At 52.4% G+C, this 14,860-nt stretch overlaps 1 protein-coding gene across 2 annotated transcripts in view; it reads left to right on the top strand.

Annotated features, from left to right (window-relative positions):
* LOC101615351 (phospholysine phosphohistidine inorganic pyrophosphate phosphatase) overlaps nucleotides 1-14,860 on the top strand; it is a 158,910-nt gene that overhangs the window by 71,639 nt on the left and 72,411 nt on the right. The window contains exon 6 of one of the 2 annotated variants that reach the window (XM_004659265.2): nucleotides 959-1,050. The exons of the other annotated variant lie outside the window; for it this stretch is intronic. Coding sequence (XP_004659322.1) covers nucleotides 959-1,050 — 92 coding nt within the window. The remainder of the gene's footprint in view (nucleotides 1-958; nucleotides 1,051-14,860) is intronic. 2 annotated transcript variants of the gene reach the window in all.

Genomic DNA, 14,860 nt, shown 5'->3' with positions numbered 1-14,860 from the left:
AGTCAGGCTTTGCAAGCAAGTGCCTTTAACTGCTGTGCCATGTCTCTAGCCCAGTGCCCATTGTTTTAAGAACTGTTGGTTCACAGAATTTGTGGTTGGGTTATTTTGGGTGGGAGGGATATCCCTGTTGCAGTCAGGTTCACATTGTTGGCAACCAAAAGTGGCTTGTGGGAAAAAAGGTTTATTTTGACTTATAGGTTCGAGGGGAAGCTCCATGATGGTAGGGGGAAATGATGGCATGATCAGAGGGTAGACATCACCTTCTGGCCAACGTCAGATGGACAATAATAGCAGGAGAGTGTGCCAAACACTGGCAAAGGAAAACTGGCTCTAAAACCCATAAGCCCGCCCCCAACAATACACTGCGTGCAGGAGCCGTTAATCCCCAAATCTCCATTAGCTGGGAACCTAGCATTCAGGACACCTAAGTTTATGGGGAACACCTGAATCAAACCACCACGATCCCAGAGATGGTTTCTAAGATAGTATCGTGTGTGCACACATGTAGGTGTGTGCTTTGGTGTTACAGGTAGTCTCTAATTGAAAGCAAAGTCTCTTGAGCTGTGAACTACAAAGACTTGCTAGGGACTGGATTAGTTTTCACAACCCCAGGGTTGGCAAAATCACCCCATCACAGAATGTTTAGCACCTGGTAAAAAGCAGCCTGCACCAGCATCCTCACATGTCCTCAGAGAGGCAAATTGTCTTGACATCTACTGATTGATTTCAAATTGCATAAATATATGCCAGTCAGAGCCATGGCCCACTGGGGCATCAGGAGATATATTCAAGGCGGGCTGACTTTTAATCAATATGGTGACAATATTATCTTGTTTAATTTGGATGATGGTGGTTTTAAACATAAAGTCAAGTAGTTTATTATGTCAAAAAAAATGAAAGAGCACAGGAATAAAATCCTCCTGACGTCCCTTATGAACATACTTCACTGCCATGACAGGCCATCATGATCGGGGACGACATTGTAGGCGATGTTGGCGGTGCCCAGCGGTGTGGAATGAGAGCGTTGCAGGTGCGGACTGGGAAGTACAGGTCAGTGCCTGCAGCCTCTTCTCTTGCTGCTTTCTCCATAGCTTACTGGGGTGACCATGTTCTTGTTTCATTTGTTTTCCAAACAAAGGGGAGTTTTGTCTCAAGCACACAACCAAAATGTGGACATTCATAGCCTTCCCTACCACTGGCCCCCAAGGACAGGGGTGGCCCAGCTCAGTAGCAGAAATCACAGACCTTCAGTGTGTGATATCCAATGGTGGGGCAGAGTGGCCTGGTACAGGGTCTGGATTTTCAGGCAAATGTGCATTATTGACATGAAGTAAAGGCTCTACTTGTCCCAGGTGTTTTCACCAGGGAGTTGGGTTGAATTTGGTCCTGGAAGGAATGTGCTTTGAGTGTTCAGTGCCATGGAGGTTACAGTTGGTGGCCTCAGTTCCCGCAGCACCCCTTTTTCTCCTTCTGCTCTGTCGTCTCCAGTCTGTCAGAGGCAGAGAACCTGGAGACCCCTCGTGCTGTCAGGACGCTCTGGGGTGGGGCTTCCGTCCTGAGCCTGTTCTCCACTATTCCACCTGATGTCCCTGGGCAGCTGCTGGGTGTTGGGCATCTGGTACACCCCATGGTGATAGGATTGTGGCTCTCTTAGCCATTGAGAGGGTTCTAGACGCTAGTATTATCTTGTTTATTCTAGATGGATTTCATTATAGATGTTCCAAAGTAGTACAGTTTTGTGGGTGCTGGAGAGACTTGGTTAAAACATGGCTATCTGGGTTTGGGGGATTATATATAGATCAGTTACATGCGTACTGAGTGATCAGCATAGGCAGAGTCATACTGCATCAGGGTCTCACCCTAAGGTCCATCCTGCATGAGAGACCTGTGGGAGCAGTAAGTTGAGGCCATCTGTGTGCACAAGACATGTGAGGGATTCTCAGTATTCCTGGGTCTGAAGTCAGAAAAGCACTCCCAGGTCTTCCCAGGGTAGAAACTCTGACATACTTGAAATACAGACCTTTATTTTCCTCACAGAGGGTCACCTGACTTCACTGAAGAATGTGGGGATGCTGGCTCAGGCTGCATTTTACCTGATGCTGAGCACTCTGTGATGGGGCACTTTTGCCAACCCTGGTGGTGTGAAAACTAAGCCATTCCCTGGCAAATGTTTGAAGTCTGCAGTTCTGGCCTAAGGGAGCCCACTCATAAGCCACAAAACTTTGTCCCCAAGATACCAGTCTGCACCCTGTCCAGTCTGTGCAGCCGTAGCAGCCTACCCGAGCTGGGTCACTGCAGGAGAAGAGAATGTCGTCTGTCACAGTGCCGACGGCTGGGAGCCCACAAAGGGTGGTGGCAGATTCGGCCTCCAATTCCAGGATGACTGTGATGTGCCTGTTGCTGCATCCTGCAGGGAGGAGGAGCACTGAGTCCCTAGATGGCGAGAGAGAAGGGAGGACTCATGCCTGCGAGCCTTTTCACAACCCCATCGGCCTTCCTCCCAACTCTGTGGCCCTGTCAAATGAGCTCCGAGAAGAGCACATGTTCAGACCCTAGCAGGCCTTGGGGTCCCTCCTTTCCCCCAGAGTTGCAGAGCCCTGCTGTGCTCCAAGTGAGGGGCTGCCGAAGCGAGACTTGGCACCCTTCGCCTGCTGTGCAGAGCCTGTCTGCTCTGTTGCATGAGCCCAGGTAACACGTGCTCAGCCTGAGTCTGTGGCTGCTGAGTGCGTGAGAGATGCATTTGGATTTGAAGACCAGGTGCCGAGGCTCAGTAGGAGGGGAAGCCGAGAGCTGCAGTTTTGTGCACAGGGCTCCTTCAGGACTTTTTTTTTCCCAAGGTAGGGTCTCACTCTAGCCCAGGCTGACCTGGAATTCACTATGTAGTCTCAGGGTGGCCTTGAACTCACAGCGATCCTCCTACCTCTGCCTCCCAACTGCTGGGATTAAAGGCATGCACCACCATGCCTGGCTTCCGGATCTTTCTTGATCAGTCCAGTCTAAGCCTGTGTCCCTGTGTATTTAGAAGGCACCAAGCAAGCCTGTAGGCTTCTGAGTCTCTGAGGAAGGTCCCTGCACAGCGGGGAGCCCACACTGGAGGAGGTGTGAAGGGGGGCTTCACCTGCCGTGTGCACCAGGGGAGCCTTTCCTGCTGCACTGTGCAGAGAAACACGCGTAAGTGGAGCTGGGCTAGCGCTCAGCATGGGGCCTTTACCTATGTGTGAGGCCCTGGGTTGGATCCCCAGCATCACAGAAAAACAAAAACAGCAAAGGCTGAGTGGCATATCCCACCTGGTGGAATTTGCTCCTGGAGAGAGAAAATCTTCTGGCCATGGTCTCTGTGTAGACAAGTGTGCTACTGATGTTTTTGGATTTGTTTCTTTTCACAAAAACAAAACTGTTACATAACCTGCTTTTTTCTTGCCTGTTCTATGGAATCTTTCCATGACTGTTCTAAACACCTGCAAGGATTCAGCTGGCGTCGGAAACACGGCAGCCCTGGCTGGTGGCTGTCAGTGGTGACTGGGCAGCTATAGTGGGTGATTTCTGACTGAGTCCAGGATTGCCGCCTTGCCCGGGCTGTAGAGAGAGAATGGGGTTGTCTTCTGATCTGAATGTAAGGACGTAGGGCTATCTTTGCTGACCTGCAGGGCGGCGGGACAAGAGCTTATCCCACACAAAGGAAGGACTAAGTCACCCACAGAGATGTCGGGGCGGGGGGAGAGGGGAGAGAAGATGGTCCCTTGGCCTTGGTGTCTCTGTAGAGCCATGCTGCCAGATATAGTAGCCATAAGGAGTGCTTGAAATGTGGCGGAGCCAAGTTGGAACATTCTGGAAAGATAAACTGCAATCCAGTTTCAGAGTCTGAGTGGTGAAACAGATTGTCACCAAACACAGTAATAACTTAAAAAAAATTTAGGGCCACAGAGATGGCTTAGAGGGTAAGGCGCTTGCCTGAAAAGCCTATGGACCCAGGTTCAATTCCCCACGACCCATGTAAGATGCACAAGGTGGTACATGTGTCTGGAGTTCATTTGCAGTGGCTAGAGGCTCTGACATACTCTTTCTGTATTTATCTGTCTGTGTCTTTCTCTCTATCTGTATCTTTCTTTTTCTCAAATAAGTAAGATAAAATAAAATTTAAATATGTTTTTTAAAATAATTTTAGCTGGGCATGGTGGTGCACACCTTTAATCCCAGCACTTGGGAGGCAGAGGTAGGTGGATCGCCATGAGTTCAAGGCCACCCTGAGACTCCATAGTGAATTCCGGGTCAGTCTAGGCTAGAGCGAAACCCTACCTTGAAAAACCAAAATAAATAAATAAATAACTTTATTTATTTATTTGCAAATAGAGAATGAGATTGGGGCACCAGGGATTGGCAGCGCCACTGCAGACGGACTCCAGGCATCTGTGCCGCCTCGTGCATCTGTGCACCCAGCTTTACATGGGTACTTCAGACTTAAACCCAGGCCTCAGGCTTTGCAAGCAAGTGCCTTAACTACTGTGCCATCTCTCCAGCCCATGAGAGACTTTTTATTTAAAAAAAAAACTTTTATTTTTTGGCTAGAGAGATGGCTCAACAGTTAAGGCACTTGCCTGTGAAGCAGAAGAACAAGAATGCTTGTTCGAATCTCCATGTCCCGCGTATAGCCAGACACAAAAGTGCAATGCTGCACGCGTGCACAAGTGGACACACATGTCCGGCGTTCATTCACAGCAGCTGAAAGGCCCTGGTGTACCCATTCTCTCTCTCTCTTTCTGTCTCTCTCAAAAATAAAATAAAATAATATATAACTATTTTTTTAGTCTTTTATTTTTTGCGTATTTTTTAAAAAACATTTTTGTTTGTTTGCAGAGGAAAAGAGACAGTGAGAAAGAGAGAGAGAGAAAAAATGGGTGTGCCAGGGCCTCTAGCTGCTGCAAATGAACTCCAGATGCATGTGCCACTTTATGCATCTGGCTTTACATAGGTCCAAGGGAATTGAACCCAGGCCTTCAGGCTTTGCAAACAGGCGCCTTTAACCACGAGTAACTTTCTATGCTGACTACAGATTCAAGTGCTGACATTTCATCTAATTCCACCTGTTTGTACTCTGTCAGAGTGGCTTCGGGAAGGTCTCAGCCTGATCCAAACCACAACCTTTTTTCCTGCTTGAGAGATCACAGGAAGCTTATCCCTGCACCACCCCGTTTGCCCTGCAGAGGGCACTCTCAGCACGCAGATGCAGCCTTGGGGCTCGCTGCACACTAGAGGAACCATAATGTGGCCTGTGTCTGGGGTGGGGAATCAGGAATACTTACTTGGAAATTTTTGAAATGGTTTGAAAATAGATGGCATGGGAACTCTTAGAGTGTGCTGGAGGAGTCTCCTGGGCAAGGCTTGTTTTGGGCACAATAGAAATGACCTGGTGTGGAAGCCAGCGTTGCCAAATGTCCTTGAGATGTCTGTCATCCTGCCCCCGTGGCTTCTCACACAGAGCCAGCAGAGCCCTGCTGGTTGAAGGACATAGGGATTCCATCAGAAGGGAAGGCTGTGAAGACCAGGCAGAGTCCAGGCAAGCCTCTGTGCTGTTCTGCACAGACCCCGCAGTGTGCGCTGGCTCAGACAGCAGGCAGCCTGAGTGCAGACAGGTGCCTTGGAGCCTGGCCCAGAGCCCCTTCCTTCTGTAGAGCCACCTCTGTCCAGCTTCCTGGGCAGCGTTCAGCTCATCCTTCACAGGGCTCCCCCCACCACTCCACCAAGCTTCTACTAACCTGGCCACCTAAGTGGGCAGTCCTGGGTATGGAGTCCAGCATGGCCCCTGTCCACACCAGATGTGTGCTCCACAGAAGGGGTTATGTCCTGATTCCCACTGAGGCTTGGCCTCTCCTCTCTGGGTGACGCTGAGAGGCCAAAGCAGCCAGAGGCCACTGGATGGCCCAGCTGAGCACTGGAAGGCCCCTGACCCCCTTTCTTTGTTGGCCAGTTGGGACAGCTACCGGGAGAGGGGAGGATGGCCTTATAATGGCATAGGTGGCAGAGAGCCATGTGGTGGTTTCACACCTGGTGTGAAGCTAGGACAGGACACAGCAGTTGAGCCCTATGGGCCACTTGGCAGGGCCAGTCTACAGTCACTGAGCCCGACAGGGAGGGGCTGGCCTAGAGTCCCCCACGGCTCTGCCACAGAACCCGCCTCAGCCACCCTCTTCTAGTTATGCTCACACGTGCGCAGACACACGGTTGTGTTGAGGCACAGATCTGCGAGATAGGCCGAGACCCTGCTGAAGAGGGCCGGGTGTGAGTGCACTTGGAGGTGGTATGATCGCTCTGTCTGCCTGGCTGTTTGTGTCCCTCTGTGTTTGCTGCTTTTATCACAATGTGGCCCCAAAAGGAGTGAAGCAACTGAGGCTGTCAGAGAGCCCAGAGTGGCTTGGAAAGCAGGTTTCGGGGCCTGCCCCGTAGGAAGGTTCTGTCCCCTGGCTGTGCTTGCATCCTGTTAGCTCAGGATCAGACAGACTCCTGGGCAAGTGTAGTCCACCTTCCCCAGCCAGCCTGGCCACCCTGGGGCGGTGGATGGAGAACAGCTGTCTTCAGACCTGCCCTCTTTTGAAGTCAAGTTTGGCCAGAGTACAGCCTCCCTGCCTGTGAGGGGAAGGCCTGGGTGTTCCCCGCACCTGCCCTGCTCCTTGCTTGCCTGTGCCTTGAGCAGGCTAGCGGACCTCGGGCCTGAGGCTGGGTGGCCACTGCCTTAGCCTCATCACCATGGGTCCCATCTGACCTGGGTGCTCATGCCCTGTGCCAGGTCCTGAAGACCTGTGGGTGCTACCCACCAGGGGGACCCTTTCTGGTGAGCTGGGGGAGCCTTGTCCAAGGCCCCCTGGACAGGCTTCTCAGATCAGTCTTCCCCGTGGGCTAGTGCTTTGACCACTTTTGTAGATATTTTAGGGGAGTTGGGTAGCCTAGGCTGGTCTCAAACTTATAGTCCTTCTGCCTCTGCCTCCCAAACGCTAGGGTTACAGGCATATGCCACCATGTTCGAGACGTGGCCACCGTTTCCCCTCCTGGGAACACCTTGCCCTGTGGTTCGTTCTGCAGCAGCTCCTGGCAGCTGCTTGTCCAGCCTTGCTTCAGGGCCAGGCAGGGACTTGTCTACAAAGGCCTCCACCCACCACCCCCGAGCTTGTGTCCTTCCTTCCCTTCTTCCCAGGGGCAGGCCTCGCCTTCGCCGGCAGGGGCCGGGCCCTCCCCTCCTGTCAAGTACACACACGGAAGGGACAGTCTGTCTTCTGGGGAGCCCTCTCTGTCCCCAGTTGAAGAGTAACAGCCCCTTCTAACCTCCTTGTGCCCCACCAGGCCTCACCTCCTGAGGACCTTCCAGAAACCCAGGCTTGTCGCTCCCCTTGCCTTCCTGTCACTCTAGACCCCTGTGCATGCTTCACCTTGCAGCTGGCACCATGTTTTTAAAGCACAAATCAAAGTGCAAATGGCCGGGCGTGGTGGTGCACACCTTTAATCCCAGCACGCAGGAGGCAGAGGTGGGAGCGCCCTGAATTCAAGGCTGCACTGAGACTACATAGGCCAGCCTGGGCAAGAATGAGACCCTACCTCAAAAAACCAAAAACATAAAAATAAAAAATAAAAAGCATAACTGCTTGAGTGCCCTAAGCTCCTTCATCTATACACCAGGAGCACAGAGCTCTCGTGAGGTGTGGGGCCTCTCCTTATTGTGTACTCAGGTTGGAAGATACCACGGGCCCAGAATGTTCTTTGCCCTCCGCACTCCAGAGTGGGGTTGTAGATACCCAGTACAGCCCCTCCCTGCTGGACTCAGGTGCACCCTCTGCACGTGGGGCCTGGGTGCTGGGGAGTTTCCATCTGGCAGTGTACCAGGCCAGGACTCCAGCTACTGCACAGGCTTTGAGACGAGGCGGCAGAGCCTCACCGTGTGCAGCAAGGCGATGCCCAGGCCTGGCCCACTGCACAGGCAGCTGCTGCCCAAGCTTTGCCCTTTGGGTCTCTGTGGCTGCAACAGCCACGTCACAGGTCTGCCTGAGAACAAGGCTGTGGTTTCCCCATGGGATAAAACACATTTGCTTATGGAGTTGATGTGAACTGAGTGAACCTGGGCCAATTTTTCAGACATCACTTAGGTCCCAATGACTAGAGTCTAGGTGTGGGGGCAGCCTCTACCGACCCCAGAGAAGCCCTGTAGTCAGGGCACTCCACCCCGATCCCGTGTCCATGTAGGTGGGAGCGTCACCTCCCTAGGGTGGGAGCAGCCCTCCATGTCCCCTCTTAGGGAGGAGGATGTTCCAGGTGGCTTCTGGTGAGGCTGGGGCTGGACACCGCAATCCAAACCAGGACCAGCCCCCTCATGTGCAGGAGGAGAGAGGAGTCCCACTGGGCTGGGGTCCACCCCCATACCCCTCAGCCAAGCTAGAAACTCCCAGTCCTGGCTCCTGGCACTAGGAAGGACATTGGAGACTCAGTCCAGTGCAGATTCCACGGTATACTTTCCTCTTACATATACAGCCAGGCAGGGCGGAGCATGGGTGCGGGCTGTTGTCACCCAAACACCACTTTCGCCTGCTCTGCTCTGGCCGCCTCCTCTGGGTCTTAGACTCTCAGAACCAAATCTGGGGCCAGTGGTTGGGAGCACAGCTGGGGCGCAGGCGGGGGCTGGAGAGGAAAGGGCAAGGTGTACACCTCAGGGTGACTCGGATGGCGCCCTGTGTTCTCTACTGCAGCGCTGTTGTCGGAATAAGGGCTCTTTCATGATCACTCAGCTTGTCCCCATGTTTGTGAATGGGAGGAGCTCCTGAACAGGAAAGCTAACCCCACATACAAAACTACCAGTCAGTTTACAGACACTAACTTCCAGGTTGTCTGCCGGCACCCAGCCAGGGCCGCAGTCCAGCACAGAGTGGGAGTCCCTGAGAACAGGTCTCCTGTGGCAGAAACTCCTGCTCAGCCTGTCTGGCTCAGTAAGTGGGCACCGTGGTGGGGGCCCCTGTCCTCAACTTGTTCTGTTCACCCCTCCAAAAGCAAACATGCACCCAGAGGAATATGCTGAACCTCTGAAGAGGTTACTGCAGGATGGGTGGAGCGACAGCTGTGGACTCACTGACTTCTCCTTGGCCTGTGACAGGGCAGGCGAGGGGCTGTCACCTGAACTGTCATCAGTAGCCTTCCCTCTCCCCGGTGCTGGGTGAGGATGAGGTCTCATTCCATTGTACACCCACACTTGGGTTCAGCATACCAGCTGCCACACGCACGCGCGTGCGCGCGCGCACACACACACACACACACACACACACACACACACACCCCTATCCTCAGCTGTGGGAGGGTGGTCACCAGAGAGCACAGTGCCAGCCACCCGGTGGATACTGTGCCATGGGAGCCCCAGCTGCTGTTTTTGGATTTGGGAATAGCAGCCCTAATGGTGCCCACTTGAGGAAGGAGGGCCAGAGTAAGAATGCCTCAGCAGTCCAGGTCCACTCGGCCAGAGCGGGTGTGGGAGGCAGGTGGCAGGCACACCTTTCTGAAAGGCTCTGGCTGCCTAGATGCATCCTTGAGGCCAGTCCAAGCCCACATGCCACTGGAGAAATCTCAGACACTAGGGAAGACCTGAGGGGCTCCGGGGGTGGCCATCATCCTCAGAGATTCCCTGGACTCTCCTCCAGGACCTCACCCCACCCCCACTGTCCTTTCCCTGCTGTCCATCCACAGCACCTGGGCTTCGATGCCTTTCCAGGTCTCTAGGGTTACCTTTCATTTTACTCTTCCCTGCTGTGCCTCTTCCGGCCACTAGAGGGTGCTTGGCCACTGGGTTCCCGCAGAGGCGGACCCTGCCCGAGGCCAGGGCTCCCACCAGCACAGGCACAGCCAGCACGTGCTGGGAGCCGTGCACACTCACGAGCACGCGTAGCCGGACCACCCTCACACTCGTACACGTTCCACCGGAACCCCTTACCCCGGCACTCATTCCTATGCACACCCACCCTCTGCCTCCCAGGGCTGCCACAGTTGGGGCCGGCTGGAGATGTGGGACCTAAAGCAGGCGCGGAGGCCTGCATGGGCCCCACCAGCCCTTCTCTTCCTCCCCAGCTGACACCTTCTCAGGGGGAGACACTTGACAACTGTGCTCGAGGCCTGGGGGACCTGCCACTGCCAGAGCATGGGAGAAGCAGGGTGCCTGTCGCCATCAGAAGGAGGGACAGAGGTGACGTCTCTGTGGTGGCGTAGCCCCACCAGTCAGGTTCCTGCAAGACTTTCTCCGCGCTTTGCCTCCCCCGTCCCTCCCCTTCTCAGCTTGCCTGGACTCCGCCTGGTCTTCACAGCCTTCCCTACTGATGGAATCCCTATGGGCTCTGCTGGCTCTGTGCGGGAAGCCGAGAGGACAGGGTGACGTCTCAAGGACATTTGGCAACTGTGGCTTTCACACCAGATCATTTCTTTTGAACCCAAAGCACACTTTGCCCTGGGAGACTTATTCAGCCTACTCTAACGTTCCCAATTCCATCTTATTTTCAAACCATTTCAGAATGTTCCAAATAGGTATTTCATACACCCCACCCCAGAGACAGCCCCCACGATGGGCTCCTCTCGGCATGCCCACAACTCTAGGGAGGGGAGGACCCTGTGACATGCCCATACAGCCCCATGGTGGCCTCCAACCTCCTTCACACTGGAGCTCTCCCGGGCCTGGCTCAGCGCTCCCAGATCAGCAGCCATTTTTTTGTGCTGAGACCACCCAGATCCCACTGTGGGGCCAGAACCACACAGAAGTAGGCCACGAGGCATGGGATGTCAGTGTGCCCAGTGCTGGTGAGGTCAGCATTGATCTCTTGATTAAGATGGCAACCATCAATGGAGGCAGGAGGATCAGGGGTTCAAGGTCAGCCAGGCTGTGTGAGTCCCTATCTCACAAAGAGCTCTAGAGAGATGGCTCAAAGGTTAAGGCACTTGCCTGCAATTCCTTAAGACCAGGGTTCGATTCCCCAGTACCCATGTAAAGCCAGATGAACAAAGTGGCACATGCATCTGGGGTTGATTTATAGTGGCTGCTGTGCTCATTGTTTCTCTCTTTCTGCAAATAAATTTTTAACAAGCCAACAACAACAAAGATGATGGCATCTGGGATGAGGCGATGGCTTAGTAGTTAAGGCGCTTGCCTGCAAAGCCTAAGGAGCCAGGTTCGATTTTCCAGGTCCCACATAAGCCAGATGCACATGGTGGTGCATGTGTCTGGTGTTCGTTTGCAGTTGCTGGAAGCCCTGGCATGCTCATTCTCTCTCTCTCTCTCCATCCCCCCCGCTCTCTCTGACTCTAAGAAATAAATAAAAATAAAATCTTCTTTTTAAAAAATGATGGCAAGCCGGGTGTGGTGGCACACGCCTTTAATCCCAGCACTCGGGAGGCAGAGGTAGGAGGATTGCCATGAGTTCGAGGCCACCCTGAGACTCCATAGTGAATTCCAGGTCAGCCTGGGCTAGAGTGAAACCCTACCTCGAAAAACCAAAAATAAATAAATAAATAAATAAAAAATAAAAAATGATGGCATCCACTAACCTGTTACTTTCTCCCTTGGTGATTATTATCAGTGAGGAGATGCTAATAACTTCACACCCTGTTTTCATCCATCGATGTCAGTGTATATTGATTATGATGGTGCTTAATAATGGCATGATTTGTCCTTGGATTTATTGTTGCATTCTCCTTTAAGAACAAACTTCTTTCTCTCTCTTTCTTTCCTTCCTTTTTTCTTTCTATATTTTCGTTTTTGTGGCAGGGTCTCATTCTAGCCAGGATTGACACAAAACTCACTCTGGAACCCAGGCTGGTCTCAAACTCATAGTGATCCATCCGATCATTCTACCTCAGCCTCCTGAGGGCCAGGGCTAAAGGCAGGTGCCACTACACCCAAGAATGAGTGTTTCCTGTGAACACATTTATTTCTATGCCACTGTGCATTCATGGATTCCTAGTTAGTTTATCATCCAGTTATCATCTGTTACTATCATTTATACTGCTGCTCAAATGGTCCCCAGCGTGTCCTCTGGCAATCCCTCCAGGCTGGCCGTGTCCCATGGATGTACCCCCGCATTCTTTCCTTGCTTCCTGACGCACAAAGCTGTTCTGGGCTGAGCTTGTCCTCTCTTGGCCTCATCCCTCCTTTCTCTGGGGTGGGAACCCTGGTTGTGTCCATGGAAAATTCTCGATAGAGTCCAAGCCCAAGGATGAGGTGCCTTATATTGCTGCGTGTGTGGCTGTTCTAGTACGCGTGAAGGAAGAAAGGATGTGTGTACCTACCTGCCACCCTCGTTGCTGTCTTCACGCCCCTGTGCCCCTGTGGAATGCCGTGGGATCCCTGCTTCAGCCCAGCCTTGCACTTGTGCCTTCCTCTTTCCTGTGCCCCGCCCCGCTTGCTCACCCCCTGCGTTGCTCTGTCTGGCTCTGAATGGGAATCCTCAGCAGGACTCAGACTGAGGAGCTCAGCTGTTTGTGGTTCTTAATATTTTATTTACTTATTTGAGAGTTAGAGAGAGAAAGAAGCAGATAGAGACAGAGAAAGAATGGGTGCTCCAGGGCCTCCATCCACTGCAAATGAACTCCAGATGCGTGCGCCTCCTTGTGCCTCTGACTTTACATGTGTACTGGGGAATCGAACCTGAGTCCTTATGCTTCGCAGGCAAGCACCTTAACTGCTAAGCCATCACTCCAGCCGTGTTCACTGTTCTTATCTGAGCCTTAGGGTAGGCAGAGAAAGTTTCTGTTTTCCTGGGAAGAAGCTAATTTGTCCATAGTCACCCTGGTGATAAAGATCTAAAAGGGCAGTTTCTTGCATATGTCCCTGTGTCCCCAGGGAAGGCTCAGCCACTCAGGGTCTGCTTCTAGGGTAGGAGCAGCTGCGTGTTCACCTGGGCTGGTGCCATTGTGGTGGGGCATAGGCTGTGGACATGAGAACCGTGAGCTCAGGCTTGGCCACCCTGCAGGCACTACCGCTGGGGTATGGGCATTGGAGCTGGAGATGTGGGGGGCCAGCGTGGGATCCTGGAGCGCTTTGCTCCTGAGGAAGTCCCTGGGACCCTTGGGGCCTGAGCAGAGGCAACTCACGCAGAAGCAGGTGTCAGAGGGTTCCCTGCAGTATCAGATCTGACCTGCCCGGATCTCTGTACATGACTGCAGCGAGGTGCCCACTTTCTCCTTTAAGGTTTTTTTTTTTTTTTTGGTTCATTATTTATTTATTTGAGAGCGACAGACATAGAGAGAAAGATACATAGAGGGAAAGAGAGAGAATGGGCGCGCCAGGGCTTCCAGCCACTGCAGACGAACTCCAGACGCGTGCGCCCCCTTGTGCATCTGGCTAACGTGGGTCCTGGGGAACCGAGCCTCGAACTGGGGTCCTTAGGCTTCACAGGCTAGCGCTTAACCGCTAAGCCATCTCTCCAGCCCTCCTTTAAGTTTTATTTTTATTTTTATTTTTATTTATTTATTTGAGAGTGACAGAGAGAGAAAGAGGCAGAAAGAGAGAATGGGCGTGCCAGGGCTTCCAACCACTGCAAACGAACTCCAGATGTGTGCGCCACCTTGTGCATCTGGCTAACATGGTTCCTGGGGAATCGAGCCTTGAACCGGGGTCCTTAGGCTTCACAGGCAAGTGCTTAACCACTAAGCCATCTCTCCAGCCCTCCTTTAAGTTTTTATTTTTTTATTGACAACGTCCATACAATTACAGACAATAAACCATGATATTTCCCTCCCCTCCCCCACTTTCCCCTTCACAACTCTGCTCTCCATCACATCCCCTCCCTCTCTCCATTAGTCTTTTATTTTGATGTCATCATCTTTTTCTCCTATTATCAGGGTTTTGTGTAGGTATTGCTAGGCACTGTGAGGTCGTGGATATTGAGGCCATTTTCTGTCTGGACAGTTGCATTGTAAGGAGTCCTACCCTTCCTTTGGCTCTTACATTCTTTCCGCCACCTCTTCCGCAATGGACCCTGAGCCTTGGAGTACGGGGCTCCTTCCCGGTCAGGTAGTGCCGAGGGAAGGACCAGGCCTGCTGGTTCCTCCCTAGGGGTTGAGGAGGATGATGAGCGTCGGACAACCCAGACCTCTCCTGGCCACTGGAGAAAAACCACCCTGAGTCGGGAGTCTTTTCGATGCAAGGACTCGCAGAAAAAACTCGCTTGATTACTCTGAGCAGTTGTCTATATCATGTTGGGGATGAAGGCGGGGATTTTAGGATGGGGGAAGAGGTAAGGGCCAATGGTAAACTGTAACTATTGAAATGGTAATTACAATTGCCACATGGAAGTGGCAGGCCAGAAGCCATTAGGTGTCTTGCTGAGTCCTAGCTGGCCAGAGACAGGTTGCCAAACTTTAGCTAGACTCAGGAAGTTCCACTAGGCCTCACGCCTGGGCCTTACAGAGCCAACATTGGGGGGTGTGATAGAGATGTTTCAGTGCTGGACACTCCTCTGTCCCTTCTTCTCAGCACTATGTTGCCTTTTGGGTCATCCCAGTGGTCATCGCCATCTGAAAAGAGATGCTTCTCTAGCCAGAAGTAAGAGCAGCATTAACATATGAATATGAACATTAAGTGTTGTGCTTTCAGGGTAGTTTAGTGAGAATAATATATGCATTTAGCCAGACAAGAACAGGCTGTATACCCCTAATGCTCATGACCCCCCACCATAGGCTTTTTTTTTTTTTTTTTCCCGAGGTAGGGTCTCACTCTAGCCCAGGCTGACCTGGAATTCACTCTGTATTCTCAGGGTAGCCTCGAATTCATGATGATCCTCTTACCTTTGCCTCCCTAGTGCTGGGATTAAAGGCATGCACCACCATGCCTGAATCTACCATAGGCTTTTGA

The sequence above is a fragment of the Jaculus jaculus genome, chromosome 1 (assembly GCF_020740685.1).
Source record: "Jaculus jaculus isolate mJacJac1 chromosome 1, mJacJac1.mat.Y.cur, whole genome shotgun sequence".
NCBI lineage: Eukaryota > Metazoa > Chordata > Mammalia > Rodentia > Dipodidae > Jaculus > Jaculus jaculus.
The sequence above is the reverse complement of the archived record's forward strand: the minus strand, read 5'-3'. Positions and strand labels throughout refer to the sequence as shown.